The sequence below is a fragment of the Lonchura striata genome, chromosome 30 (genome assembly GCF_050655825.1).
Source record: "Lonchura striata isolate lonStrDom1 chromosome 30, ASM5065582v1, whole genome shotgun sequence".
NCBI lineage: Eukaryota > Metazoa > Chordata > Aves > Passeriformes > Estrildidae > Lonchura > Lonchura striata.
The window spans coordinates 8,759,968-8,786,573 of NC_140732.1; the positions used below are offsets into that span (position 1 = coordinate 8,759,968).

The 26,606-nt window shown below is 69.5% G+C and overlaps 5 protein-coding genes across 11 annotated transcripts in view; 2 read left to right on the forward strand and 3 right to left on the reverse strand.

Moving 5' to 3' along the window:
- The window catches only part of CACNA1A (calcium voltage-gated channel subunit alpha1 A), a 33,705-nt gene extending 27,916 nt beyond the window's left edge, over nt 1-5,789 (forward strand). The window contains exons 40-46 of the mRNA XM_085563392.1: nt 11-102; nt 173-311; nt 399-509; nt 1,037-1,072; nt 2,030-2,228; nt 2,740-3,005; nt 4,769-5,789. Coding sequence (XP_085419518.1) covers nt 11-102; nt 173-311; nt 399-509; nt 1,037-1,072; nt 2,030-2,228; nt 2,740-3,005; nt 4,769-5,209 — 1,284 coding nt within the window. The 3' untranslated portion in view covers nt 5,210-5,789. The remainder of the gene's footprint in view (nt 1-10; nt 103-172; nt 312-398; nt 510-1,036; nt 1,073-2,029; nt 2,229-2,739; nt 3,006-4,768) is intronic.
- Nucleotides 5,790-6,237: 448 nt separating this feature from the next.
- IER2 (immediate early response 2) lies at nt 6,238-7,847 on the reverse strand. The gene has a single exon (XM_021550219.3). The coding sequence runs from the start codon at nt 7,771-7,773 to the stop codon at nt 6,661-6,663; it is 1,113 nt and encodes a 370-aa protein (XP_021405894.3). The 5' UTR covers nt 7,774-7,847; the 3' UTR covers nt 6,238-6,660.
- Nucleotides 7,848-9,687: 1,840 nt separating this feature from the next.
- NACC1 (nucleus accumbens associated 1) lies at nt 9,688-14,276 on the reverse strand. Its single transcript, XM_077787785.2, has 6 exons — nt 14,137-14,276; nt 12,114-13,018; nt 11,659-11,835; nt 11,472-11,577; nt 11,283-11,380; nt 9,688-10,910 (listed from the first exon to the last, which is right to left on the reverse strand). The coding sequence occupies exons 2-6, from the start codon at nt 12,997-12,999 to the stop codon at nt 10,651-10,653; spliced, it is 1,527 nt and encodes a 508-aa protein (XP_077643911.1). The 5' UTR covers nt 13,000-13,018; nt 14,137-14,276; the 3' UTR covers nt 9,688-10,650.
- Nucleotides 14,277-14,310: 34 nt separating this feature from the next.
- TRMT1 (tRNA methyltransferase 1) lies at nt 14,311-19,128 on the forward strand. Of its 3 annotated transcripts, none has more exons than XM_085563388.1 (17): nt 14,311-14,523; nt 14,945-15,194; nt 15,402-15,457; nt 15,536-15,651; nt 15,752-15,939; nt 16,350-16,465; nt 16,534-16,646; nt 16,730-16,878; nt 16,956-17,039; nt 17,161-17,230; nt 17,311-17,445; nt 17,540-17,625; nt 17,906-18,014; nt 18,130-18,206; nt 18,303-18,422; nt 18,634-18,745; nt 19,046-19,128. In XM_085563388.1, the coding sequence occupies exons 2-17, from the start codon at nt 14,992-14,994 to the stop codon at nt 19,109-19,111; spliced, it is 1,800 nt and encodes a 599-aa protein (XP_085419514.1). In that variant the 5' UTR covers nt 14,311-14,523; nt 14,945-14,991; the 3' UTR covers nt 19,112-19,128. The 3 variants fall into 3 exon arrangements, with proteins under 3 accessions (XP_085419514.1, XP_085419513.1, XP_085419515.1); XM_085563387.1 differs by lacking the exon at nt 14,311-14,523 and adding an exon at nt 14,530-14,592; XM_085563389.1 differs by lacking the exon at nt 14,311-14,523 and adding an exon at nt 14,530-14,592 and having other exon boundaries at nt 14,970-15,194.
- MAN2B1 (mannosidase alpha class 2B member 1) lies at nt 19,124-25,767 on the reverse strand. Of its 5 annotated transcripts, XM_085563383.1 has the most exons (24): nt 25,612-25,767; nt 25,174-25,276; nt 24,668-24,841; nt 24,121-24,314; nt 23,773-23,905; nt 23,214-23,356; nt 22,924-23,040; nt 22,763-22,845; nt 22,554-22,674; nt 22,383-22,461; nt 22,195-22,304; nt 21,984-22,091; nt 21,781-21,897; nt 21,509-21,700; nt 21,260-21,357; nt 21,060-21,177; nt 20,860-20,978; nt 20,679-20,780; nt 20,513-20,600; nt 20,312-20,392; nt 20,023-20,238; nt 19,789-19,938; nt 19,373-19,475; nt 19,124-19,297 (listed from the first exon to the last, which is right to left on the reverse strand). In XM_085563383.1, the coding sequence occupies exons 1-24, from the start codon at nt 25,687-25,689 to the stop codon at nt 19,170-19,172; spliced, it is 2,955 nt and encodes a 984-aa protein (XP_085419509.1). In that variant the 5' UTR covers nt 25,690-25,767; the 3' UTR covers nt 19,124-19,169. The 5 variants fall into 5 exon arrangements, with proteins under 5 accessions (XP_085419509.1, XP_085419511.1, XP_077643830.2 ...); XM_085563385.1 differs by lacking the exon at nt 19,789-19,938; XM_077787704.2 differs by having other exon boundaries at nt 19,789-20,238.
- Between the last annotated feature and the right edge of the window lie 839 nt (nt 25,768-26,606).

Consider the following 26,606-nt stretch of genomic DNA (forward strand, 5'->3'; position numbering starts at 1 on the left):
GTCCCCACAGAACCGGACGCCGCTGATGTTCCAGCGCATGGAGCCACCGTCCCCCACCCAGGAGGGGCCCCCGGGACCGGACGCGGCGCCCACGGCGGAGCCGTAAGTGCCCCCCCGGTGTCCCCGGAGTCCCCGGTGTCCCAGCAGGGCTCTGAGCGCCGCTGTCCCCCAGGGCCGCGCGGGACGGGGACATGAAGGAGAGCCAGTCCTGGGTCACGCAGCGCGCCCAGGAGATGTTCCAGAGGACCGGCACCTGGAGCCCCGAGCGGGGACACCCCGACGATGTCCCCAACAGCCGCCCCAACTCCCAGGTGAGCGGCGGTGCCACCCCGGGCCACACCTCCCCCATGTCCCCTGCCCGCCCCCCCGGGCGTGCCTCAGTTTCCCCGGTGCCGCAGCTGGTGGAGATGCGGGAGATGCCCAAGGATGGCCACTCGGACAGTGACTACTTGCCCATGGAGGGGCACGGCCGCGCCGCCTCCATGCCCCGGCTGCCTGCCGACACCCAGGTGAGGGGACAGCCCGGGTGCCACCCGTGCCGTCACACCGAGGACGCCGGGGAGCCCCCCAGGCTGGCATCGCCCCCGCAGCTTTAATGGTGGGGAGGGGTGGCCTTGGGGACACCTGGCAGTGTCCCGTGTCCCCTGCAGTGGCTGCAGCGCTGGGCTGGGGGTCTCGAGGGGGGCATGAGCATGGCAGCAGGGGGCTTCTGGCGTGGTGGGGGGACACACGTGGGGTGGCCCGGTGGCCACTGGTCCCCCGTGGGGACACTGGGCTCCAGCACAGTCAAGGTCGGGGGCTCCGGAGGGTGCCCAGCCTCGCTGCCGCCAGCTTTGGGAGCGTCCCCGCGGCTTGCTGGGGACAGGGACGGGGACAGGGACGCTCTGGCTGCTCTGCTCATTGCTGCTGCTGCCCCCCCCGCCGCTGCTTGTCTGCTGCCCCCGCCCCCCGCGCCCCCCGGACCCCCGGTCCGGGTTCACAGCGGTCTCTGTCTCTCCTCCGGCTCCGCGGGCACCTCCTGGGCCGGCTCTGGCAGCGGAGGAAGGTCCGACCCCGAGGCAATAACCTCAGTGTAGGTACCGCGGGGCCCCCGAGACCCCCCCCCCCGCCAGAGCCCCCCCGCCCCTCGGACCCCCCCCTCGGCACCCCAAAGTCTTCCTCGGAACCCCCTGGCACTCCACAGCCTCCCTCGGACCCGCACAGCCACACCCAGCGCCCCCCTCCCCACCCCACAAACCTCCCTGGACCCCCCACTCCCCTCCAGAACCCCCCAGAGATCCCCCCTCAAAGCCCCCCCACCCCACTGGCCCCCCTAGACCCCTCACGGCCCCCCCGACTGTCCCTGTGTTCCCCCCTGCCCCCACACCTTTGTCCCCTGTGTGTCACCTTCTGCACCACCTGTGGACACCTGGACCTCGTCAGCGAGGAGCAGCGTCCTTGTCCCTGTCCCCCTGTCCCCCTGTCCCTCTGCTCCCCCCGATCTCACTCAGCAGCAGCTCAATGCTTAGAGCAGCAGGCCGGGGCGGGGGAGAATCTGTCCTGGGGAACCACCCCAGGGCCGTGGGAACACGGTGACAATGGGGACAGTGTGACAACGGGGAACACCGCCTTCGTCCCAGCCCGGCGGCACCCACCGGGGGCGGGGGGGCGTGTAGGGACGGATCCGGGGGCCGTGGGGACAGCCCCGGAGGGGACAGCCCCGGAGGGGACAGCCCCGGAGGGGACAGCCCCGGAGGGGACAGCGGTCAGCTGCCGTGTCCGGAGGAGGGATGGGGAAGGAAGGGGAGGACGGATGTACGGACAGATGGATGGATGGGGGATGGACGGACGGACCGGAGGGATCTGGGCCAGCGAAGCTCCGGAGGGCTCGGAGCACACAGGTGACCCCACCCCCCTCAGGTTCCCCCCCCAGGACACGCTCCCTCTGCAGCCACCCCTCCCCGGTGACCCCCCTGAGCCCCCCGGCTCCGATGTCCCTCCCAGAGCCCCCGCCCTCCCCCCGGTGACGCCCCCGGCCCGTGTCCCGCAGACCATCGCGGACTCGAGCCCCATGAAGCGCTCGGCGTCGCTGCTGGGCCACTCCCGCGCCCGCGGCGTTCGCCTGGACGATTTCTCCCTGGAGCGGGTCCCCCCCGGCGAGGACGGCCAGCGCCACCACCCCCGCCGTGGCCACCGCGGCCACCGCGCCTCCGAGCGCTCCCTCAGCCGCTACACCGACGGCGACACAGGTGCGGCCCCTGCGTGGGGACGCGTCCCCGCTCCGGCCTGGGTGTCCCCAGGGCCACCCGTGACCGGTGGCCAGTGACTGTGGCTCCTGGCCCGAGGCCACCGGGTCTGCTCCGGCTGCTGGTGTCGCCTGAGTCACCATCTGCTGTCCCCCAAGGTCCACTGGGCGCCCCCAAATCCTTGGGGACCCCAGAAAACGCCATCAAAAACCCCAAATCCTTCCAGAACTCCTAAAATCCCCCAAGAACATCAAATCCCCGCAAAAACCGCCTCAAGAGCCCTCCACAGGGACCCCAAAACTCCCATAAGTGACCCCACACCCCAGAGGACCCCCTAAATCCCAGCGGAACCCCAACATCCAATGCAATTCCTACCCCTACCCCCCAAAAAAATCCCCAAATCCAACGAGAACTCCTCAAACCCCCAAGGATTCCCAAAATGCCCCAAACCCGCACCTCAGGGGTCCCCCCACGCCCCCTCCTGACCCCCCCCCTTGTCCCCCCGCTTCCCCAGGGCTGGGCACGGACCTGAGTGTCACCACGCAGTCGGGGGACGCCCCCCCCAAGGAGCGGGACCCCGAGCGGGGGCGGCCCAAGGACCGGCGGCACCGGCACCACCACCACCATCACCACCACCACCACCACGGGGGCGGCGCCGGGGGGGACCGCGACCGCGGCGTGCCCCCCCCCGAGCGCCACGACTACGGGCGGCCCCGCTCCCGGGACCGCCGCTGGTCCCGCTCGCCCAGCGAGGGCCGGGAACACGCGGCCCCCCGCCAGGTGGGTGCCCCCCTCCGCTCCCCCCCCCTCCGCCTCTAGGACCCCCACCGCCATGGGGGGGACAAGGGCTGCACCCCCGGTGTCTTCAACCAAAGACCACCCCCCCGATCCCCTATGGGTGCTGCTCAGGCTGGGGGGGAGGGGGGGGCTGTGGGACCCCCCCCCCCTCGAACTCCAAGGGCCTGTCTGGGTGAGGGGAGGGGGTCCCAGCGCCCCCCGCCCCGCCCGTTCTGCCTGCCCCAGTTCGGTACTGGTGGCGTCCCAGTTACACCAGCAGAGCCCCCTCAGCGCTCCAACATGGGGGGTCCGGCCCCCCCCCCCAGCCTTGGGGAGTTCAGTGCTCACCTTGGGCGTCCAGCCCCCCACCCCTTAGGGGATCCAGTGCTCATCTTGGGGCTTCCAGCCCCCCCAAGCTTGGGGGCCCAGCCCCGACTTTGAGAGTCCAGCCGCCCCCCCCCCAGGAGGGGCAGCACCCAATGGGAGGGTGATGGGGTGGAGAGGACCCCCCCCAAAAAAGAATTTGGGGATGGTGATGGGCGGGGTGGGGGGGGGGCAGCGGCGACGCTTCGACCCCTCCAGATGCGCCCCCTCCCCTCCCTGCTCTCGGCCCCTTCCGCGCCCCCCACCCCGCACAGAGCCCCACCCTCGCTTGGCCCCCCCGGCCCCCCCGGCTGCTTGGGGGGGCCCTGCCTTGATTCACCTCTCTGTTTCCCCATCGCTGTGCTTTGGCTGCGCTGTCACGGCGAGGGGTGGCCCAGGTAAGCGGCTCGGGGCCCCCCAAAATCTGCTCCGGCCCCTCCAGGCTCCGGCCACCCTGGAAAGTTTGGAATGAAGCTGCCATCCCCCCCCCCCCCACCACCCCCTGCCAAAAAAATCAGTCCGTGACTCCGGGAGGAGCTGCTTTGCCACCCTGGGATGTTTTGGGGTGATCCCCCCCCACATCTTCCCATTTATCCCCCCCAGAAGGACCCCGGAACTCCCCCAGACCAAAATTGGGGTACAGGGTCCCCTCCAGGCTTGCACTAGGCTGCAGGGACCCCCCACACTCCTCTTTTGGGGTGCACCCCTGAATAAGGGGTCTCAACCCTCCTCCCCACCTGGGTTTGGGGGCTCCCCCATAGCCTGGGAGGGCACAGATCCTGATCTGAGGTTTGGGGGTGCGCAGACCCCCCCCCACCCTGACGAGGGTGGGCTACACGGCTCCCCCGCATCCTGAGATGGGTTTGGGGTCCTCAGCACCCTTCAGAGAGCACGGACCCCCCCCAGATGCCCGAATTGGGGGTGACGGTCCCCAGACCCCCCCTCCCAGTCTGGCATCGGGGGCTCACGGCCCCCCCCAAAAGCGGATTGCTCCCCGCACGGAACACTTGGGGGATAACGCCCCCGAGGACCCCAGATTTGGGGTACAGCGCTCCCACTTCGGGCTGACTCTTCCAAACTTCTCCAGCTCTCCCCGCTTCCCCCATGCCCCCCCCCGGACCCCGAGCTTTGCCTTGCGAGTGCTTCTGGGGGGACCCGGCGCCCCCGCGTCCCGCCGCCCCCCGCCCGCGACCCCCGTGTCTCTTCTGTCCCTTCTGCTCTCCTTTGTCCCCCCCCCCGTGCCTGCACGGCTCGTGGCTGTGTCCCCCCCCCGCCGTGGCTGCGACACCCGCGGGTCCCCTTTTTCCTTCCTCCCCCCGCCCCATGTCCGTGTGTCCGCGTCCCCGCCGTCCGGGTGTCCCGTCGCCCCCCGCCGCCACCACCCCGTGTCGCTGTCGCTGCAGGGCAGCAGCTCGGTCAGCGGCAGCCCGGTGCTCTCCACGTCCGGGACCAGCACCCCCCGCCGCACCCGCCGCCAGCTCCCGCCGACCCCCGCCACGCCGCGGCCCCACGTCTCCTACTCGCCCGCCGCCCGCCGCCCCCCGCCCGCCGCGCCGCCCCCCGCCCGCGGCCCCCGCCGCCCGCCGCCGCCCGCCGACCCCCGCCCCGCCGCCCGCCCCGCCGCCCGCTGGCCCCACCGCGAGGCGGAGCCGCCGCCACCGCTGCCGCTCGACGGGCGCGCCCCCCGCGCCCCCCGCGGCACCGTCACCCCCGGTGGGGGCGGCCCGTCGCCCCCCCGGCCCGCCCGGCGGCTGCCGAACGGGTACTACCCGGGCCACAGCGCCGGGAAGGGGCGGCCCGGGCTCCGCGACCCCTACAGCGAGACGGACGATGACTGCTGCTAGCGGCGCCTCCCACGGCGTGTCGCGACAGGGCGCGCACGCGGCCGGCATATCGCGACAGGGCGCTCCGCCACGTGTCGCGGCCAGGGGGGTGGGAGTCGCCACCCACACCGCACCCCCCCCCCGCCCGCTCCCGGGGTTTTGGATGAGTTTTATCATCTGGAGGAGCCGCCGCCGCCGCGGGGGGGGGCGGCCCCGGGGACCCCCGAGACTCCCCGGGACCCCGCGAAGCTCCCGGGGGAGCCCCCCGGCCGGGAGGAGCCGCCGGGGCGGGAGCGGAGCCCGGGAGGCTCCGGGATGGGCACCGGGTACCGCCACCGGCAACAGCGGGAACGGGCACCGGGAACACCGGGAACGGACACCGGGAACGGGCAACCGGCCCCCCACCCCGCCCGAGGCACGGAGGCGGCAGAACCGGGGCCGCCGCCATTGCATGAACCGAGTAACCGAAACCAGAAATAAAAGATCAAAGGCAAAAAAAAAGAAAAAAAAAAAGAAAAAAAATCCCAACAAAACCGAACTGAACCCGAACCCGAAAAGTCCCAAACCAGAACCATTAAAAAAAAAAGGAATTTTGGATCGAGCCCGTCTCGCTCCTTCCCGGGATCGGGGTGGGAGAGGGAGGGACAGCGGCGGGGAGGGGGGGACACACACACGAACCCTCACGGGCCCGGAGCCCCTCGTGACCCCCCGGTAACTCCGCGCCGCCCCTCGCGGGGAGCGCCTGGAGCTCCCAGCGGACCGGGGGGTTTCCCGGGTGGTCTCCCCGCCCCCGCGGCAGGTGCCGGATATTCCCCACCCCCGTGTCCCGCTCGGGTGGGAAACTGAAGCAGGAAGAGGCGCGGGGGAGGCCCAGGGGTCCGGATCCGCCCCACCCCGGTTCGGACCGAGCCGCCCCGACCCAGCAGAGGATTCCCCGAACACCCCCAAACCCCAGATTCCCGCTGTTCACCCCCCCCCCCGGCCCCGAAATCGAGGAGGGGTCATGGGGACACAGCGACCCCCCCCTCAACCTCCCTGGAGGCATCGACTGCACAAAAACCACTTTTATTTGATTAACAAAATAACAATTAAACACAATTAAGGAGGGGGTGAAGGCAGGGCCAGCCTGGAGCACCCCCCCAAGCGCGATGGTCCCCGGGAGGGGAGGGAGTGCCCCACCGGGAGCCCCGAGAGTCCGTTCGTGTCCCGTTCCGTTCCACCGGAGCGGTCCGCACCAGTCTGGGGGCTCCCCGTTCCGGTTCCGCGTGTCCGGGGGATTCCAGAACCGGATCCACGTGTCCGGCGGGGATCCCCGTTAAGTTCCGTCAGTCCCGGGGCGTTCCAGAACCGGATCTGCGTGTCCGGGGGGGATCCCCGTTAAATTCCGTGTGTCCCGGGGGTTCCAGAATGGGATCCACGTGTCCAGGGTGCAGCCCCGTTAATGTCCGTGCGTCCAGGGGTCCGCGGAGGGCTCAGCACGCCCCGACAGCGCGGACCAGGAAGCCGAAGGCGGCTGCGGGCGGCCCCGAGCAGCGCCCGGGCGGCCCCGGGGGCAGCGGCGGCGCCTCCGCCTCGAGCCGTGCCCGTTTGCTCGGTACCGGCCCCCGGCCCGGTCCCGCCGAGCCGCTGCTGCGCCGCTTCTGCCCGGCCCGGGGAGCTCCGGTGGGCCGGGGAGGGCCGGGGGCAGTGCTCGGGGGCTCCCAGCTCGCGGCACGGGGGTCCGCGGTCGGTAGGGAGTCCCGGTCCCAGTTCACGGGGTCCGGGGCGGGACGGAGCTCCGCGGTTGGTGGGGCCAGGCTGTCACCGGCTGGGGGGCTCGGGGGGTCCTCGGTCGGTCGGCCGGGGGGGCATCCCCGGTGCCATTCACTGCGGGGGGCTCCGCTCGGTAGGGTCGGGTGGTCGCCGCTCCAGTGCCTGAGGGGGTTCCCTCGTTCCTCCTCGGTCCGGGGGCTCGGAGTGTTCGGGCACCGCGGGTCTCCGCTCGGGTCGGTCCAGGCGCTCGGTCTGTCCGCGCTCGGCGTGTTCGGGCACCGCGGGTCTCCGCTCGGGTCGCTCCAGGCGCTCGGTCTGTCCGCGCTCGGAGTGTTCGGGCACCGCGGGTCTCCGCTCGGGTCGCTCCAGGCGCTCGGTCTGTCCGCGCTCGGAGTGTTCGGGCACCGCGGGTCTCCGCTCGGGTCGGTCCAGGCGCTCGGTCTGTCCGCGCTCGGCGTGTTCGGGCACCGCGGGTCTCCGCTCGGGTCGGTCGAGGCGCTCGGTCTGTCCGCGCTCGGCGTGTTCGGGCACCGCGGGTCTCCGCTCGGGTCGCTCCAGGGGCTCGGTCTGTCCGCGCTCGGCGTGTTCGGGCACCGCGGGTCTCCGCTCGGGTCGCTCCCCGCTTCGGGGGTCGCTCCGCTCGCCGCGGCCCCAGCCAGCTCCGGCCCCGGGAGGGTCTCGGCGGCGGCTCGGGCGCTCAGGTAGCGGTGGCGGGCGGCGCGGACGAGCAGCGAGAGCTGCAGGCTCCGGTGCAGGCGGAGCCCGCCCCGCCGCAGCCGGCAGCGGTACAGCTTCCACACCGACACCGTCAGCAGCCGCTGCGCCTCCTCCATAGCGTCCCCGCTCCGAGTGCTCCAGGACGGCCCCGCCGCGCTTCTTGTACCGGCCTGACCCCCCCGCGGCCCCCCCCGCCACCGCATCCGGCCCCGCGGCGGCTCCGGGACCGCCCCGGCCCCCCCCGCCTCCGCCACCGCATCCGGCCCCGCGGCGGCTCAGCCGCGTCTCGGTGGCGCCGGGAACGGAAACGGGTCCGGGGGAACTCCGTGCCCCAATGGGGAGCTGGAATTCCCGTGGAGCGGGGTGGGGGGGTGTCTGTATCCCCCCACATGGATTTGGGGTCCCTGTGAAAATTCGGGGGGGAGGATTAAGGTTAGGGACCCCCGAGGTGGAGTCCTCCCCGTGGTTTGGGGGGGGTCCGTGCGCTCCCCGCCATGGGCTGGGGGGGTCCTGGGTCCCCCCCCCCACTCCGAGGTGGGGGGACCCCCGTGGATCGGGGATATCCGCTGCCCCCCCCGCCCAGGCTTGAGGGATCCCTGTGTCCCTCTCATGTGTTTGGAGGGTCCCTGTGCCCCCTCCCACGTGTTTGGGGGTCCTTGTGCCCCGTCCCGTGTGTTTGGGGGGGGTCCCCGTGCCCCCTCCCACGTGTTTGGGGGTCCTTGTGCCCCGTCCCGTGTGTTTGGGGGGGTCCCTGTGCCCCTTCCCGTGTGTTTGGGTGTCCCCCGTGCCCCGTCCCGTGTTTGGGGAGGGGTCTCTGTGCCCCCTCCCGTGTGTTTGGGGGGGGTCCCTGTGCCCCCTCCCGCGTGTTTGGGGGTCCCTGTGCCCCCTCCCGTGTGTTTGGGGGTCCTTGTACCCCGTCCCGCGTGTTTGGGGGTCCCTGTGCCCCCTCCCGCGTGTTTGGGGGGGGGTCCCTGTGCCCCCTCCGGTGTGTCTGGGGGTCCCCCGTGCCCCCCCGCCCCTTACCGGGGATCCCCCCTCCGTTTCCATGCCCAAATTAGGGCAGCGCTGACGCCACGGGAAGGGGGCGGAGAGCGGCGGGCGAGGGGCGGGGGCGGCGCTTCCGCATCCCAAAAAAGGGGGGAAGGGGCGGGGCCGGCCCCGCACGCCCCCCACCCCCCCGGGCCGGTTTTGGGGCTCGGCGGCCGCGGCTGTTACAAACTCTGTGTTTATTTTCACTATTCACACGCTCCCTCGCGCCCAACAGCAGTTCATGTGCAACCTCCAGCGTCGGGGGGGCTCGGGGGGGGCGATCCTGGGGTTTCTGGGGGGGTCCTGGTGGGTCTGGGGGCGCTCCAGAAGGGCCCCTGGGGGGTGTCCGGGGAGAGGGGGTGGGGATGGGTGGTCTTGGCACTTCATTACACAGGACAGACACTGAAGGGGGGGTCCCCGGGGGGGGGGGGCGGGGGAAGCCAAGCACGGTTTTGGGGGGGGGTCCATGCTGCCGAGCCTCCGCTGCGTCCCCCCCCCTCAAATTCTGTACAGCAAAGAGAAGAGAAAGGGGCGAACAAAGAGCTGGACCCCGTTTTTGGGGAGGGGAGGGGGGGACAGTAAGGAGAACCCACCTCCCCCCCCCCCCAGGCGCCGGCAGAACTTGTCATAAAAAGGGGAAACTGAGGCACAGGGATGAGAGAGGAGAATTGGGAACCCAGGTGGGGGCGGGGGGAGGTTTGGGTTTGGGGGGGTCCCTGTGCCCCCACCCCGTGCTGGGGGGGGCCGGGGGGGTCAGCGGAGACGCGGAGGGAGCCCAGGGGAGGGGCAGGTAAGGCACTTGACCAAAAGTCAGGAGACCTGGGGGAGACGGTGGGGGGGACACCTGGGACATCTCCCAGCACCCCCCAAGGCTGAGTGGGAACGGGGAGGCTCCTGGTGACACCCTCCCCCCTCCCCCCAGTCCTGGGGTGGTTCTCACCAAACTGTGCCTCAGTTTCCCCTTCGGAGCGAAGCCGGAGCAAAGCCCTGGTGGGGGAGACGGGGGGTCCCCATGTCCCCCCACCCAGGGTGTCCCTATCCCTCCCCGCCCCGGGTCACACACAGTGTCCCCCCCCGAGGACAGACCCCAGTGGGGGGGGGAGCAATAAGTGGGACCCCTCCCAGTTTGGCAGTCCTGGCTCCTTTGGGGTGGGGAGGGGGAACACAGACAGGTGATGCCCCCCCCCTCGTGACACACACCTGGGGACACACACGGACAGGTGACGTGGGCGGGGGGGCAGAGGTCACCTGGGGACACTCCAGCCCCGGGGGGGTGGGGGGACACATGCGGGGCACTGCCCAGAGCGATGGGGGTCCCTGGGGGGGCAGGGGGGACACAGGACAGAGGGGACACGGGGGAGGGACATGGGGGGGGACACGGGGGGACACACATGCGGGTGCCTGCAGGGACGGTGGCCCTGGAGGGGAATGCGGGGGGTACACGTGGGGGGGTCCTGCGGGGGCACAAGACCCCAGGCCCCACCCCCGAATGCTGGGGGGGGTGGGGGGCAGCTGCGCTTGTGCCGAGAGGCTGCCATCCCCCCCCTCCAAAAAACCCCAAATTCTGGTGGGGGAGGGTGGGACAGGACCCACCGGGGCCTTGCTGTGGGGTCTCTGCCCCTGAGGGGGGGTCCCTGCCCCTGAGGGGTCACTTCAGGGGGGGTCCCTGCCCCTGGGAGTGCCCATCTGGGTTGGAGGGGTCCCTAAACCACACGGGTCCCTTGCTGGTGGGACCCTGTCCCCTTTTTGTGGGGGGGGCAGGGGGGGATCCCTTCATCCTCACGGGGTCCTCACTGGAGGGTCCTGGGGGGTCCCTATGCCCTCACTGGGGGGTGGCCCTGTCTGGGGGGGTCCCTACTCCTACTGGGGGTGGGGTGGGGGCATCGCTCTGCACCCCCAGTTTAGGGTCGAGTTCCCTCCCTGCTCGGGGCACATCCCCAAGGGTGGGCTCGGGGCTGGGGGGGTCACTGCAGCCCCTCCCCTGCAGGCCCCCCCTCGGGCTCGGGGCCTCCCGCCTCGAAGGGGGGCTCGGGGCCCATGATGTCGGGCTCCAGCTTGCCGGTGTCGTTGATGAAGGAGGTGTAGGAGTCGCCCTCGGCCATCAGCAGCTTCAGCTTGGGGATCCAGCTCTTGCGCACCACGCGCCGCGCGTTGGTGCACATGTCGGCCGCGATGGCGTTCATCTCACTCTCCTTGAAGTTGGGAGCGAAGTTCTGGCAGTAAACTGGGGTTGGGGGGGACACACACATGAGGATGGGGTTGGGGGGAGCCAGGGACCCCCGAGTTTGGGTTGGGTGGGAAACGTGGGGTGGTGCTTCGGTGGTGTCACCTTAGTGCTCCTCTGGGGTGCTTCTGTGCTCTCTCTGGGGCCCCTTCCATCCCACCTTGTCCCCTCCCTGACGTCACTCCTATACCCTCTCTGGGTCTCTCCTGTCCCACTCTGTCCCCCCTGGTGTCCCTCCTGTCCCCCTTATCCCCTCCCTGTCCCCCCTGTCCTTTACCCCCATTCTCTGCCATCCCCTCTCCCCTTCTCCCCTCTCTTGCCCGGTCAGAGCCCCCCCAGCCCCCGGGGGTTCCCTCCGTGCCCCCCACTCACACTTGACCGCGTGCAGCACCCGGCTGTCCAGTGGCTTCCTGCTGGGGTCGTTGGTGGACGAGCGGATCCCGGTCCCGCAGCTGTTGGCCAGCGTGTTCCTGCAAGGAGGCACAAAACCCGAGCTGAACCCCCACCAAAAAAAACCCCAAAACGCTTCCAGACCCCAGTTTGGGGTGGGGGGCCGCTCACCGGTCGAAGAAGGAGGCGAGCAGGCGGCGCAGCAGCACCTTGTGCCGCGTGCCCGCGCTGACGTGGCAGTTCATCAGCTGCGCCCGTGTGATGTACACGTTGGTACCTGGGGAGGGGGCACACGGGGGCTCAGCAGGGACCCCCAAAACCCCGCGGGGATCTCCCCCCACCCTGCCCGCCGCCGTACCGGTGACGAGCTCCAGCTTCTCGGCGGGGTCGCCCTCGTCGTAGAGCTTGGGGTGGCAGCGGTTGCCGATCTGGGTGACGAGCTCGGCCGGCAGCGACGCCAGGTCCTGGCGCAGGCGGGCACGGGCCCGGGGCTCTGGGGGGGGCTGCTCGGGCAGGGCCTCCACCTTCTCTGTGGCTGGGGGGGCACGGGGGGACATGGGGACATGGAGATGGACCCACAGGCGCTGGGGGCAGGGGATGTCTGGGGAGGGGCAGCTCTTTTTGGGAGTCCCTGGAGTGTTGGAACCACCCCTGAGGGGGTCACAGGTGCCCCCCTGAGAGTTGGGGCCACCCTTGAAGCTCCTGGGGGGGGTGACACACTAAAAGGGGGGCACACAGAACCCACCGGGCCACGCCCACATTCCAACCACACCCCAAACAGGGCGGGGCCTCCCCAGAGCCACACCCCCTCACCTGCGGGCCCCACGTTCATCATGCTGTACATGGTGTACATGTTACAGATCTGCCGGTATTGCTCGTCTGAGCCTTCCTCGCCCGCGTCCTCCTCCTCGTCCTCCTCGTTGTGGAACGAGCCGGGGCTGTCGCTGGTGTAGGCGCTGGACGTGCCCCCGGGGCTGGTCTGGTCTGCAGCCGTGCCGGGCGCCGGGGCGGGCGCCGGGGCTGGGGCTGCACCGCCGGCACCAGTCCCGGCGCCGGGCGGCTGCGGCGGGCGCGGCGCCGCCTCAGAGAATTTGGCCATTTTCCGGCTGCCGTTGCCGCCGGTGTCCTTGGCGGCGCCGTCCCAGAGGCGTTTGACCACGAAGGTGCACTGCACGCCGTCGGGCTCACCCTGCTCCGTCTTGACCCGCGACACCAAGGGCAGCGCGGCCGCCCAGCCCTGCGCCGCCGACGTCTGGGCCACTGGGCTCTGCGGCTCTGAGCCCGGCGTGTCGTCGCCGTGCAGGCCCTGCGAGTCGCAGCTGGGCGAGCTGACCTTGAGGAAGAACTCGGTGCCTTTCTCCATGATCTCCTGGATCTGCAGGAAGCCGGCCGTGTACATGAGCAGGAACTGGTCGCCCACATTCATGCTGAGGCGGCCGGTGTAGCAGAAGCTGAGGATCTGCTGGAAGGACTGGGGCTGCACGGCCGCCGGCAGCTCCACCACAGCGCTCTTGGAGCTGTGGAACAGGTCTCGGAAGTAGGAGCTGCTGGCAGCCAGCACGGCCCGGTGGGCTTTGAAAGCGTGGCCCTTGACCACCACGGAGACGTCGCAGAAGAGCCCCTGCAGGCGCTGCTCGTTCAGGCACTCCAGGATGCTGTTGCCGAAATTGGGGATCTCCATCTGCAGCGTCTGTGCCATGGCGGGGGCCGGGCGGGGGCTGCGGGGGCAATGGGGGGCAGGGACAGAGGACATTGGGGTGTGGGGACAGGGAATGGGGGGGGTATATCAGGGGACAGGGGACATTGGAGTGTGGGGGGACAGGGGCACAGGACATGGGGACATGTGGCAATAGAGGACAGGGGATGGGGTGGATATGGGGGGAGAGGGGACATTGGGGTATGGGGACAGGGGCACAGGATGTGGGGGACACATGGGAACAGGGAATGGGGACAGAGAATTGATTAACACAAGGAACCGGGGGGACACGAAAGAACAGGGACAGAGGAACAGGGCAGGGACACGAGGAGGGACAGAGGAAGGACAGGAGTCAAACAAAGTTCCCAGCCCGTGGTCACCCCCAAATCCTCCCCCTTAACCCCTCTCAGAACCCCCCCAGGAGAGGGGGTCCCTGCCAACCCAAGGGGGTTCTGAGGGGTCCACAGCCCTGGGACATTTTGGGGGGGGCTGGGACCCCCGGGGGGGTGGTAAAGAACAAGTGGGCCGCAGGGTTTGGGGGGAAACACCCCCAAATTGGGGGATCAGGGGCTTAGGGCGGCATGGGGGGGGGGGGACCCTTCCAGCCCTCAGAAGGGAAATGGCGGGGGATCCCCCAGTCCGGGGAGCCCCAAATTCTGGGGGGGGTGGCGGTGAATCCCCCAGCTGGGGGAAGGAGAGGAGCAGAGAGACTCCAAAACACGGGGAGGGGGCATCAAAAAGGACCCCACTCCCTGGGCTGGGGACAGAGGAGACCCCCAGCCTCCCGCAGAGGAGGGGACAGGACCCCCGAGTCCTCCGAGGTCACAACGGAGGGAACCCAAATTTTTTTTCTGCGGGGGGGTCCTTAAACCCCCAACCCAGGGGGGTCAGCAGCAGAGGGACCCCAATCCCCGCAGGGAGGGGGCACGGACACAGCAGACCCCCCATTCCCGGGAGCGGCAGCGGCGGCATCCCGGGAGAACCGGGGGATCCCCAGCGCGGGAGGCGCCGCAGGCCCGGGGGAACCGGCGGGGGTGGGGGAGGTTCACCGGGCCCGGTGCAGGAAGGAAGCGGCGGCGGGGAGCCGGTGCAAGGGGGCGGGGGGCGGGCTGGGGACGGGGCCGGGGGTCCCCGGCTTACCGGGGGCCGGGGGCGCTGCGCTGGGGCCGCGGCCGCTCCCGGTGCCGCTCCCGGTGCCGCTCCCGGTGCCGCCGCGCTCAGCGGCCATTCATTGTGCGGCAGGCGCGACCAGCCGAGCGCCGAGCGCGCCGCCCGCGCCTGCGCGACCAGCCGAGCGCCGAATCATCCACCCCCGCCTCCAGCTGCCCGCGCAGAGCTCGAGGGGCGGGGACACAGAAAACGCGCGGGCGAGGCGAGGAGAACGCGCGGGGTCCTGACCCGCCGCGCCCCGCGGGCCGGGTCCGGCAGGATCGGTTTCTCGCCGCGCTGCCGGCGGGCACCCCAGCGGGATCGCGTTTGCCAGCGGCGGGCGGAGGATTCCGGACCCTGCGGAGCCGCCGGCGTCACGTGAGCAGCGCAACATGGCGGCGCCCATGTGAGGGGCGGCGCGAGGGATGCGCGGGGCGGCGCGCGCGGGTGAGGGACGGGGGGGACAGGGGGGGACAGCGGGGGGACACGGACAGGACCGGGGGACACGGGAGGACACCCCGGGATGGCATCCGCAGGGGGCGGGTTGAGCCCCCCTGCCCTGCCCTGCCCCGCGCCACGTGCTGGGGGGGCGGGGGGCGGTGCGACGGTCCCGTTTTGGTGGGGAGGGGAGAGGACACGGAACCCCCGTGACAAAAGGGAGAGCTTCCCCACCCGTTCCCCTCCTCTTCCTCCCCTTTTCCCGCCCTCCGGGGCCGACCCGAATTCCGCCGTTTTCCCCCCAAAACCGCTCCGGTGCTGCCGTACCCTTCCCGTGACCCCCTACCCCCCCCGCGAACAGCCGCCGCGCTCAGGACTCTCTGCAGACGCCCCCAGGTGCCCCCCACCATGGACGGCGCTTCCCCCAACGGCTTGGCGACGCTGCCGAGCTCGGGGACGACCCAGGAGGGCTCGGCGGGACCCCCCCAAAGCGAGGGGGCCGCCCCCGGTAGCGGCGAGACGCTGATCACCGAGGGCCGGGCCACCATCGTCTTCCCCAGCGCCAACGAGGTGTTTTACAACCCCGTGCAGGGCTTCAACCGCGACCTCACGTGAGCCGGGGGGCTGGGGAGGGGTCTGGCGAGGCTTGGGGGAGGCTGGGGGGTCCTGTGGTGGTTCTGGGGGCGTTTGGGGAGCTCTGGGGAGGGCCCTGGGGGGGGTCCTGGGGTGGTTTCGGGGTTCAGGGCTGCCCTGGAGGGGGTTTAGGGGTGTCACCCCCCTCCCCGGGGTATCCCTGACCCCCCCTTCCCCCTCCCCAGCTGTGCTGTCCTGACAGAATTCGCTCGGCTCCAGCTGCGCCCCAAAGGAATTCAGGGTACGGCAGCTTTGGGGGGATCCTCATCCACCCCCCAGACCCCTTTTTGGAGGTCCCTCACCCCCGCCTCTTTTCTAGTCATCCTTCCAGGCGAGGAGGAGCTGGGGGAGAGCCCCCAAAGCCCCCCCGAGGCCGGGGACCCTCCGACAGTCCCTGAGACCCCGCGGACAGCGCGGCCAGGAGAGCCCTGCGAGGTGGGGGAAGGGTCTGGGAGATTTGGGGGGAATCCCGGGCACCCCCTGACCCCCCCGGCGGGGTTTTGGGGTTCCCTGACCCCCCCTGTGCCCCCCCCAGGGGGGGCTGCGGGTGCTGGAGGCGCTGGCGGCCTCGGGGCTGCGCTCCGTGCGCTTCGCCCGGGAGGTGCCGGGGCTCGGGGCCGTGGTGGCCAGCGACTGCTCCCCGCGGGCAGCCGAGCTGATGGCCCGCAACGTGGCCCGCAACGGCGTCGGGGCGCTGGTCACGCCCCGGCTGGCTGATGCCAGGTGAGCCCAAAGCCCAGATTGGGATCATTCCAGGTGACCCCAAACCCCATTGGGGTCACCAGGGACCCCAAACCCAGATAGGGATCTCACCAGTGACCCCAAACCCTGCTGGGAACAGGGCTGAGCCCGCAGTGCTGCCCGGGGCTTTGGGGCTGTGCTGGGAGGTGTCCCCAGAGTGTCCCCATGGGCACCCCAATACCTGCCCCAGTTTGGGGTCTCTGGGGAGGGTCCCCACAACCCTTTTGCCCCCAGGAACTGATCCCGATGTTCCCAAGCGGCATCAGGGACCACCCTGCCCCACAAGCTGGGACCACACTGAGGGGGTCACCAAGGCTAGGGGTTTCCTGGGGGGACCCCAAAGAGGTGCTGAGGGTCCAGGGGGGCTGCGGGGACCCCCCGTGTTCCCCCAGGATGTTGATGTACCAAAGCAAAGCCCAGCGGGAACCGTTTGACGTCATCGATCTGGACCCCTACGGGAGCCCCGCGCCCTTCCTGGATGCGGCTGTGCAGGCCGTGAGCGAGGGGGGTGAGTCTGGGGGGCTCTTGGGGACCCCCCCAAACCCCCCCAGGCCCCCCTGAACCCAGATTTGCCAGGGCTGCTGTGCGTGACCTGCACAGACATGGCGGTGATGGCCGGCAACAGCGCCGAGACCTGCTACAGCAAGTACGGCGCCGTGTCCCTCAAGGGCAAATTCTGCCACGAGATGGTCAGTGCTGGGGGGGGTCCCCTGTCCCCGGGGGAGGTTCCAGGGGGTGTCCCATGTCCCCTGTCCCTTCTGTCCCCTGCCAGGCCCTGCGGATCATCCTGCACAGCCTCGACCTCCGAGCCAACTGCTACCAGCGCTTCGTGGTGCCGCTGCTGTCGGTCAGCGCCGACTTCTATGTGCGCGTCTTCGTCAGGGTCTTCACGGGCCAGGCCAAGGTCAAGGCTTCGGCCAGGTGAGGAGGGGTCCCCCCGGGGTGTCTGGGGGGTCTCTGTGCCCCCCCAGAGCCGCTCTGACCCCGTTTCCCCACAGCAAGCAGGCGCTGGTGTTCCACTGCGTGGGGTGCGGCTCACACCACCTGCAGCGTCTGGGCAGGGCCACGAGCCACGGCAGCGGGTACGGCTCCCCCCTCCCCCTGCCCTCTGAGCGATTCTGGGGCTCCTCGAGACCCTTGGGGGGTCCCCACGATTCTTTTGGGGGCGGGGGGGGCCTGTGACCACGTCTCTTCCTTCTCCAGCTTCAAGTACAGCGCAGCCACAGGGCCGCCCGTGGGTCCCACCTGCGAGTTCTGCCAGCAGCGTCACCAGGTGCGCACGGCCCCCCCGCCCCCCCACACCTCAGCACTCCCAAATGGGGCCCTGAACCCCCTTTTTTTCTCCTTCTAAAGGTGGGGGGCCCGGTGTGGGCTGAGCCCCTGCATGACCCCGCCTTCGTGGAGGGGATGCTGGCGGCACTGGAGCGAAGCCCCGGGCGCTTCTCGACGGAGCCGCGCATGCGGGGGATGCTGAGCGTCATCGCCGAGGTGACACAGAACACCCCAATTGTGGGGACACCCCAGCTGTGGGGACGTCCCAGCTGTGGGGCTGGCCATGACTGTGGGGCTGCTTTTGGGGCAGGAGCTGAGCGATGTCCCCCTGTACTACACCCTGGACGGGCTGAGCAGCACCATCCGCAGCAACACGCCTTCCCTGTTGCAGCTCAGGTAGGGACCCCCAAAGCCCCTCAGGTACTCCCAAACCTCTTTATGGACCACCTAAACCTCCTCCGGGACCCTCAAACCCCTTTAGGGGAACTGCAGACCCTGTCCTGGGTCCCCCAAACCCCTTCAGAGACCCTCAAATTCCCTCAAGGACCCCCCAGACCCTTTCAGTGACTCCTTCCAAAGCTCCTTGGGGACCCCAAATCCCTTTAGGCAGCACCTAAACCCCCTAAGGGACTCCCAAACCCCATCCTGGCCCCCCCAAACCCCTCTGTTCCCCCAGGTCGGCCCTCCTGCATGCGGGGTTCCGGGTCTCGCTGTCCCACGCCTGCCGCAACGCCGTCAAGACGGACGCGCCGCCGGCTGTGCTCTGGGACATCATGCGCTGCTGGGTGAGGAGGGGGCTTGGGGATGCCTCCCCATGCTCGAGGGGGCTGAACCCCATTTCCCTACCTCCCCTTCCCTACTTTTTCCCCCTTTTTCCCAATTTTCCCCACTTTTTCCCAGGCCAAGCTCCACCCGGTGAAATGGGAGCGGCTCCCAGACTCCAGCCCAGCCGCCCGGATCCTCGCGGTGGAGCCCACGTAGGACCCTCAGCGTGAAGTGGGGTTTGGGGGGGTACCCCAGATCCCCCCAAAATCCCTGATCCCCCCTCCCCTCCCCTTTACCCCCCATCCCAGGCTCCAGGCTTCCTTCACCCTCCACGAGGATGCCAACCCCAGCTCCCGGAAGCGCGGCTTGAAGCGATTCCCAGAGAACCCCGAAGCTTTTTGGGGTCCGAAGGCCAAGGCCAAGCCAGGGTGAGGCCTGGGGGGGCTGCTTTGGGAGTCCAGGTGCTCCCCACCCTTCTCAAGGGGGACATTCCCCCCTTTTTTCACTCGAGGTGGGGCATAAACCCAGCTAAAAAAGGGGAAGGGGTGAATCCTTAGCTCCATCCTTTTTGGGGGAGGTGCCCCTCACCCTCTCCCCTCTTTGGGGGGATGGTCCCCAGCTCATTCTGGGCCTTTCCAGGGGGGGCATCGCCCCTTCCCTGCAGGAGAAGCGGGAGCGGCTCCAGAACAAGCGGACGCAGCGGCCGGATGGGGCTGGGCTGAAACAATTCCCCTGCAAACGCTTCAAGGAGGTGGGGAGGGGGCCCCAAAATATGGTGGGGAGGGGTCCTCAAAGTAAAGAGGGAATCCCTAAAATATCCAAGGGGAGTGTGGGAATGGGGAGGGCAGTCCAGGAAATAAAAAGAGAAAGGCTTTCAGAAAATAAAAAGGGGGCAGGGAGTTGGAATAAAGAGGGGGTGCCTGGAAATATGGGGAGGAGGATCTGGGAATTTGGAGGGATGTTCAGGAATAAGAAGCGGGGAGTCTGAACACAGCCGGGGAGTTTTGGGGCAGGTTCCAGCCCCCCCCCTTACTGTCCCCCACTCCAACAGGGCACTTGTCCCCAAGGTGAGAAGTGCTGCTACTCCCACGAGCCCGCCCCGACTGCTCCCCATTAAAGGACGTCTGACCAAAATTTCCTGGAGTTTTAATGGATTTTTTTGGGCAGGGGGCGGCTCAGGGCCCCCCCAGCCCCTCCTGGAGCCCCTCGTAGCGCACGGAGGCCAGGAACGTGCGGATCTCCATTGGCTCCAGTGTCACACGCCGTGGGTCCAGCCAGGCCAGTGGCCGGGGTTTGGGGGTGCCTGGGGGGTAAGGAGGGTTGTGGTGGGGGGGTCTGAGGGCTGAGACCCCCCCCCCACGCCCAGAGCCCCCGGTACCTGTGACTGTGTTCCAGAGCAGGCGGGACACGCTGTGCAGGGGGATGTCCCCCCCCAGGGCCATCTCCTGCACTGAGGTGATTGTGAAAGCCGAGAAAAGAGTCTGGGGGTGGTGGAGGGGGCTGTCAGAGACACTCCCACCCCCCCAAGAGCCACTCCAAATCCCCAGCCCAGGCTGGGGGGAGCAGGCAGAGACCCTCCCCAAGCCCACCCCAGGGGCTGCAGGAGGCTGAGCGAGGGAGTGGCACCCTGGGAGCCTTCCTTGATCCCCTGGAGCAGCCTCAGGACCCCCAAAACGGTCACCTGGCACAGGTGACGCCAGAACCCCTCACCTGTCACAGGTGACTCCAAAGCCTCACCCCCTGCCCGTCAGTGCCCCTCAGACCCCCATTCCCCTGCAGGACCCCCATGCTGACCGTCAGGTCCACGCTGAGGGGCCGGGAGCCGTTGCGGCTCTCGCCGCGCTCGAACAGGTGCTCGAGGCGCAGCAGGACGGTGCCGGCGCCGCGCGGCTCCACCGTCAGCAGGTGCAGGCTGGGGGGCAGCGCCCGCCGCAGCCCTGAGAACTGCACGGAGGGACAGGCGGGTGAGCGCGGAGAGCGCGCCCCACTCACCTGGCGCGGATGACCCCACGCCCCCTCTCCACTCACCCAGCGCAGGCGAGGGCCCGGGCCGGGTGCCAGCACCACAGACGGTGGTGTCACCATCTCCTGTGCCCGTGGCCGGTGCTGGTCAGCCGCGGCCGCCGCGGTGTCCAGCAGCACCAGGTGCCGGCCCCGCACCACCAGGCCCCGCCCGTCGGCCCCTGGCTCGTCCAGCGGCTCCCCGAGCCCCCGGTTGTCGTCGTTCAGGAGCCGCCGGTGCACCTGGAGGGGACACAGGTGATGTGACAGGTGTCCCCTCCCTCAGGGTCACCTCCCCCAGGTGTGCCTGGCTCACCATGAGCTCCAGGGACCCGTCCAGGATGCTGCTGCCGCCCTGGGAGCGATCTGTCAGCACTGTCAGCTGCACTTTCTCGTCCTGCCCACGTGGGACAGGTGTGATGAGAGTGGGGCAGGGCCCAGGTGTTCCTTGCCCAGCCCCAGGGGTGCCCTGCCCAGCCCCAGCTGTGCCCAGGGGTGCCCTGCCCAGCCCCAGTACCTTGATGAAGATCCGGGTGTTCACGGGGTAATAATTCCCTGCCACGGGCTCGCTCTGGCTCAGGTTCCAGGTGGGCCGGAAGTCACGCCTGGGGGAATCCGGGGGGGGATCACAGGGGTCCTGTGGAGCTCCTGGGGAATCCCGGGGGTCACCAGAGCCCCCTCACCTGCGCTCCAATACCTGGCGCCCGTTGGAGTCCGTGTAGAAGCGCCCGGCCGTGCGCAGCGGGGTCTCGAAGCGGCTGATGACCTCCTTGCCCAGCCCGTCCCTGGGGAGGCGGGACAGGAGGGTCACCAGGGGGTCTCCAGGGGAGGTCTGGAAGTCCCGAGACCCCTGCCTGGACTCACGCCACGGGGATGGGCCCCACAGTCCACTCCAGCTCCAGGTAGGGGTGCCCTGGGCGCAGCCGCAGCACCTGCGAGCACCACGCTGAGAAGTTCTGGTGCAGTTCCTGCACCAGCGCCGTCTGGAGGCACACAGAGACACTCGCTGACATCTGGAGATCCCCCCAAATCCAAAGGGGGACACCCCCAGGACCCCTGCCCACCTTGAGCAGGCGCGTGGCCGCGTGTTTGGCCACAGGGATGGGTGTGGACGTGTTGGGCCGGAAGATGTAAGCGCCCGAAGCCTGGGGGCTCAGCCCGTCCCCGGCGCTGGCGTTGTACCTGGGGGAGCCAGGGGAGCTTAGGGGGATCCCCCAGCTGGGGACGCCCCCCCATAATCCCCCGGGGGTGTCCCCAGACTCACCAGTAAAAGCTCTGGAAGACGGGCAGTGAGAAGCCCTTGGCCAGGTTCTGGATCTCCAGCAGGTGCCCCGTGATGGGGTCAAACCGGATCCGCAGGTACTGGGTGGGGGGGACACAGGTAGGTCGCCCCCTCCACCCCCCCTCCCCAGGCCACCCAGTCACCCCCCGGCTGGTTTAACTGGGAGCTGGGACTTGTCCTGCCCTGCCCAGCCAACCCCCAGATCCACGTCCCTCCCTGATGTCCCCTCACCTCGTTCTCGAGTTGTGGCTCTGGGTCCCCTGAGGGCCACCTGGGGGGCTCCCAGGGGGCCCCCGGGCTCAGCTGCTTCACCTCAAAGGTGCTGAACCCCAAGGGGGGGGCCCAGGCCTGGAACAGGAGCTCCCCTGGGGCCCCCCTGGTGCTGCCCCGCAGCCACCAGGTCACGCTGGACACCGGGACCACCTGGGGGGAGGTGAGGGGGTGCCAGTGGTCACGGGGTGGGGTTTGGTGGGTCCAGGTGGGCAAGGGAAGCCCAGGCTCACCTGGCTGGCCACGGGCTGGCCCTGAGGGTCGGTCACGGCATAGGAGGTGGCCCTGACTGGCAGGCGCACAGGCCAGGTCACGCCCCAGGCCAGGAGGTTGTAGAGGATCACAGTGAACTGGGGAGAGGTCACACAGTGAAGGGGGGTGTCAGTCCCTGGGGACCCCCGGAGCATCCCCCCAAAGCTCCCGACCAGGTGCTTACATGAGGAGTGCTCTCGCTGAGGGGGCACACGCTAATGTTGAGGGCGTTGCAGAAGATGAGGGGCTCCTTGGTGCCCCCCAGAATGGACAGGGCGTTGGCCACCAACACCTGCCAGGGGTGGCCAGAATTTGGGGAGGGTCGCTGGGTCACCCCCAGCCCTGCCCTTGTCCCCCAAACCCCACCTGGACCCCCGGGCAGGGGTGGGGCTCACCTGGCAGCTGTCCCAGCCCTTGGCCAGCTGCCGGGCGTAGTCGTCGGCCACGTGCTGCCTCTCAGTGCCGGCCACGGCATCATGGTGCTGGGCCACAGCCACGGCCTCACCTTCGGGAGGGCAAAAGTGGGCGTCAGGGGGGTTTGGGGGTCCCCAGGTGCCCTCCAGATGTCCCCCAAGATACTCACGGAGCATGGAGCTGTCCCCAGGGCCGTAGGGACCGTCTCGTGCCGAGGGCCCAGCCAGAGCTTCCAGCTGGCTGCAGATCTGGGGGTCAGAACCGATGTCTGAGGGGGGGGGTCCCTGCTGCCCCAGAGGGGGGTCCCCAAGACCTGGAGGGGTCCCCAGGTGCCCCCCACCTGCAGGAAGCCGCTGCTGAGCCGCTCGTAGCCCTTGAAGGCCGGGCGGCTGCTGAAGAAGCCGGTCCAGAACTGGTGTGGCCCGTCCGAATAGGGGAAGAAATCATCTGTCTTCAGGGGCCTGGGGGACACCCCAGCTGTCTGTCTGTCCATCTATCTGTCCCGGCTGCCCCTCGGCCCCTCCCCTGTCCCTCGGCCCCACCCCTCACCAGGTGAGGTTGGCCCGGTGCAGCTCCCACAGGTAACAGGAGGGGGTGGAGTACAGGGCATGGACACGGCTGCCGTTGGCTTGCTGGGGACAGAGAGGGGGTCAGGGACAGCCCGGGGGGGCTTGGGGACACCAGGAGGTGTTTTGGGGACAGCCCCTCACCCGGGCGTTAGCGTGGGCAATGAGCTTGTCCAGATTCTTGAACCACAGGTGGGCATTCTCGTAGTGGAAGTCAGAGCCCATGGTCATCAGGATGTGGTTGGTGCGGTACTGCCGGGCCTGGGGAGGGGGACATGGCTTAGGACCCCTGCCCGGGGCACAGGGACAGCCAGGGACCCCTGGGGATCCCACCCCAGGGGGACAGGGACAGCCAGAACACCCATCCCAGGGGACGGGGACCTTTGGGTACCCCACCCTCGGGGATCCCAGCCCCCCTGTCCCCCTGGCAGGACCTGGGTGGCCGCGGCCTCCAGGAAGGAGGTGACCACGGTGTCCACGTTGCGCTCGGGGCCGTCGCCATCCACGACGGGGGGGTCGGTGCAGAGCTGGTCCCAGCACAGCCCCGCAGGGGGGTTGTACACGTTGGGCAGGATCCCTGGGGACAGTACTGTCACCTCCCCGGCCACCAGGGCCGGGGGGGACAGGGGACATGGCTGGGATGGGCAAAGGGGGAGAAACGGGAAGGGGACAGGAGGGAGGGGTCAGGGACACTGGGGGTGACAGGAGGGGTTGGGGACACCCCTGGGGACACCATGGGGACAGGAGGGGTTGGGGACACCCCTGGGGACAGGACTGGGACACTGGGGGTGGCATGGATAGGGACAGCGGGGTTGGGAACACTGGGATGATGTGGATGGGGACAAGTTGGGAGGGGCTGGGGTCAGTCCTGGGAGGGGACATGGGACAAGGCCTTGGGGAGGGATGGGAGGGGACAGGAGGGAGGGGGATAGGGGCAGTTCAGGGGTCACTGCGGGGGGACAGGGGGCAGTTTGGGGGTCCCAGGGGGGTCACCGGTGAAGATGTCAGCATGGGGGGGGGCCAGGCTCGTGCTGGCCCTCCAGAGCAGCTCCAGCTCCCGGTGCTGCAGCCGCACCCACTTGTCCTGGTGGTCCACACGGCCCACAAAGAGCCCATCGTAGCCCATCTGGGGGACACGGGGGTCATGGGGGGGATTGTTGGGAATGCCAAAGGGGAGTTTGGGGGTGCTGAGAAGGTTGGGAGTGCCAGGGAAGGTTTTGGGGTGCAGGGGAAGATCTGGGGATCCCAAGGGTAATTTGGGGATCCCGAGGGTGATTTGGGGATGCAGGGGAAGCTCCAGGGAGGTCTGGGGATCCTAGGGATGCTCCGTGGGTGCCCCACCTGGGCGAAGGTGGCGGCCAGCTCGCGGGCGTGGCCGAAGGGGTCGATCTGCCAGGCCACGCGGGGCGTGCCGCAGGCCCCGAAGAGGCGGCGCAGGAAGCGCCGGCCCAGGGCCAGCTGCTCCAGGGCTCCCCCGTAGTGCGCCGCCGCCTCGTCGCTCATGCACCAGCCACCCCCCACCAGCTCCAGCCGGCCTGGGGGAGAGAGAGGGGCACACAGCCCCGAAATCCCCTCAGGGGACACCGCAGGCTTGGCTGCGCCCTGCCACCCACAATGGGGTGAGCCCCACATGGTCACAGAGAGCCCAGACCTCAGCCCGGGGTCCCAGTGATCCCCCCCCAGGGTCACCCATGTCCCTTTTAATGCCTCCCAGTCCCTCCCAGTGTCACCCATGCCCCTTTCAGTGCCCTTCAGTCCCTCCCAGTGCCCCCCAGTCCTTCCCAGTGCTCCTCCCAGTGCCCCAATGTCCCTCCCAGTGCCCCAATGTCCCTCCCAGTGCCCCCATGACCCTCCCAGTGCCCCCCATGTCCCTCGCAGTGCCCCGTACCCTCTTGCACCAGCTCCCTGACCAGCCTGCGCGTGGCCTGGTCCTGCTGCCGCCACCAGCGCGCCAGGAATGCCACTTCAGCGTAGACGAAGCGCCGTGAGGGGTTGGTGGCCAGCTGGGCCACCACCGAGTCCAGGATGTACTGGACCCCTGCGTGCTGGTCCCGGTTCCGCACTGGGGGGGCACAGCGGGCACTGGATCACCCCAAAACCTTGGCCTGGGCTGTGGGAACACTCGGGACTGGGGACACGGTGGCATCTTGGGGACAGGGGACATCCCCGGGGGACGATCTGGGGGGTGCTGGCCCCCGGAGGGGACAGCGGGGACACGCACAAAGTACCACATGACAAAGCCAGGGTGACGGCAGCCACAGGGGCCAGTGGGGTCACTCAATGTCCCTTTGCCACGTCATCCCCACCCCCCCCAGCTGTCCCTCCCTCAGGTGACACCACCCCCACCTGCACAGCAGCCCTGGGGACGTCCCCTCCCCCGGTGTCCACACGCACCTCCATAGTAGTACTGGTCCACCGTCTTGAGCCAGCCCACGTCATCGTGCGAGTGCGGCACCAGGTGCACGTTCAGCATGTCCGGCCGGGTCGGGGGACACGACTGGGGGGGTTCAGGGGGACTCGGACCGGGCTGGGCCCGCGGCACCCCCCGGGATCCCTCGGAACCCCCGGGATCCCCCCCACCGCCGCCCCGGCGTGGCTGTTGAGCTCCGGAAGCGGTTGCAAAACCAATGCCCGCCAGTTCCCGTTTCCTCAGCGTCCCCAGCCCATCCCAGCGCCCCCAGTTCTCCCAGTTCCCGTTCCCTCAGCCCGCTCCGGTGCCCCCCTCAGCCCTTCCCGGTGTCCCCAGCCTATGGCAGCTCCCGTTACCCAGCCCCCCAGTCCCCGGGCAATCCCAGTGCCCCCAGCCCGTCTGTCCGGGGCTCCCCATCCCACCTGGTACCCACAGCCCGCGGCCGCCCCGCTCAGGAGCAGGAGCAGCAGCGGCAGCGCCACCGCCCCGGGCAGCGCCATGACACCCGCGCTCACGTGACCGAGCCCTCACATGACACGCGGGCTCGCCCCGACCGCACGCGGCAGCCAATAGGCGGCCGGGAAAAGCCGCTGTGGCCACGCCCCAGCCGCGCTCTGATTCGCTGCTGCTGCCCTAAGGGGTGGAGCGTAAGGGAGACTGCACGTGGAAGGCAGGGGCGGGAACGACAACAGACGGGAGCCAATGAAAAGGAGGAGCGGACGTGATTGACAGCTCTCCGGGGGCGGTTCCAACGGCGGGAAACGACCAGCGGCCAATAGAGAGTGGCGGCTCCCGAGGCCCCGCCCACGGCGAGCCTCCTCAGAGCCCCTCAGACCTCCCGAACCCCGTCAGAGCCCCTCAGACCTCCCGAACCCCGTCAGAGCCCCTCAGAGCCCTCAGACCTCCCGAACCCCGTCAGAGCCCCACAGAGCCCCTCAGAGCCCCTCAGACCACCGAACCTCCTCAGAGCCCCCTGAGGGACTCTTGGAGCCCCTCAGAGCCCCTCAGACCTCCCAAACCCCGTCAGAGCCCCTCAGAGCCCCTCAGACCTCCCGAACCCCGTCAGAGCCCCTCAGAGCCCCTCAGACCTCCCAGACCCCGTCAGAGCTGCTCAGAGCCCCTCAGAGCCCCTCAGACCTCCCGAACCCCGTCAGAGTCCCTCAGAGCCCCTCAGACCTCCCGAACCCCGTCAGAGCCCCCTCAGAGCCCCTCAGACCTCCCAGACCCCCTCAGAGCCTGCTCAGAGCCCCTCAGACCTCCCAAACCCCGTCACAGCCCCTCAGACCCCCTCAGACTTCCCGAAACCCGTCAGAGCCCCCTCAGAGCCCCTCAGACCACCCGACTCCCCTCAGAGCCCCTCAGAGCCTGCTCAGAGCCCCTCAGACCACCCCACTCCCCTCAGAGCCCATTCACGACC

Excerpts from the sequence above, each read along its gene's own strand:
- MAN2B1 (XM_077787704.2), bottom strand. The coding sequence starts at position 25,689 with ATGGCGCTGCCCGGGGCGGTGGCGCTGCCGCTGCTGCTCCTGCTCCTG. Across the intron at positions 23,357-23,772 it reads CCATGCTGACATCTTCACCG|GGATCCTGCCCAACGTGTAC; the intron begins GTGACCCCCCTG and ends TACTGTCCCCAG. Across the intron at positions 22,675-22,762 it reads CACCGGGCCAACCTCACCTG|GCCCCTGAAGACAGATGATT; the intron begins GTGAGGGGTGGG and ends GGTGTCCCCCAG.
- IER2 (XM_021550219.3), bottom strand. The coding sequence starts at position 7,773 with ATGGAGGAGGCGCAGCGGCTGCTGACGGTGTCGGTGTGGAAGCTGTAC.
- TRMT1 (XM_085563387.1), top strand. The coding sequence starts at position 14,571 with ATGCGCGGGGCGGCGCGCGCGG. Across the intron at positions 16,647-16,729 it reads GCAAATTCTGCCACGAGATG|GCCCTGCGGATCATCCTGCA; the intron begins GTCAGTGCTGGG and ends GTCCCCTGCCAG. Across the intron at positions 17,231-17,310 it reads TCTGCCAGCAGCGTCACCAG|GTGGGGGGCCCGGTGTGGGC; the intron begins GTGCGCACGGCC and ends CTCCTTCTAAAG.
- NACC1 (XM_077787785.2), bottom strand. The coding sequence starts at position 12,999 with ATGGCACAGACGCTGCAGATGGAGATCCCCAATTTCGGCAACAGCATC. Across the intron at positions 11,836-12,113 it reads GATGAACGTGGGGCCCGCAG|CCACAGAGAAGGTGGAGGCC; the intron begins GTGAGGGGGTGT and ends GTGCCCCCCCAG. Across the intron at positions 11,578-11,658 it reads GAAGCTGGAGCTCGTCACCG|GTACCAACGTGTACATCACA; the intron begins GTACGGCGGCGG and ends CCCCCTCCCCAG.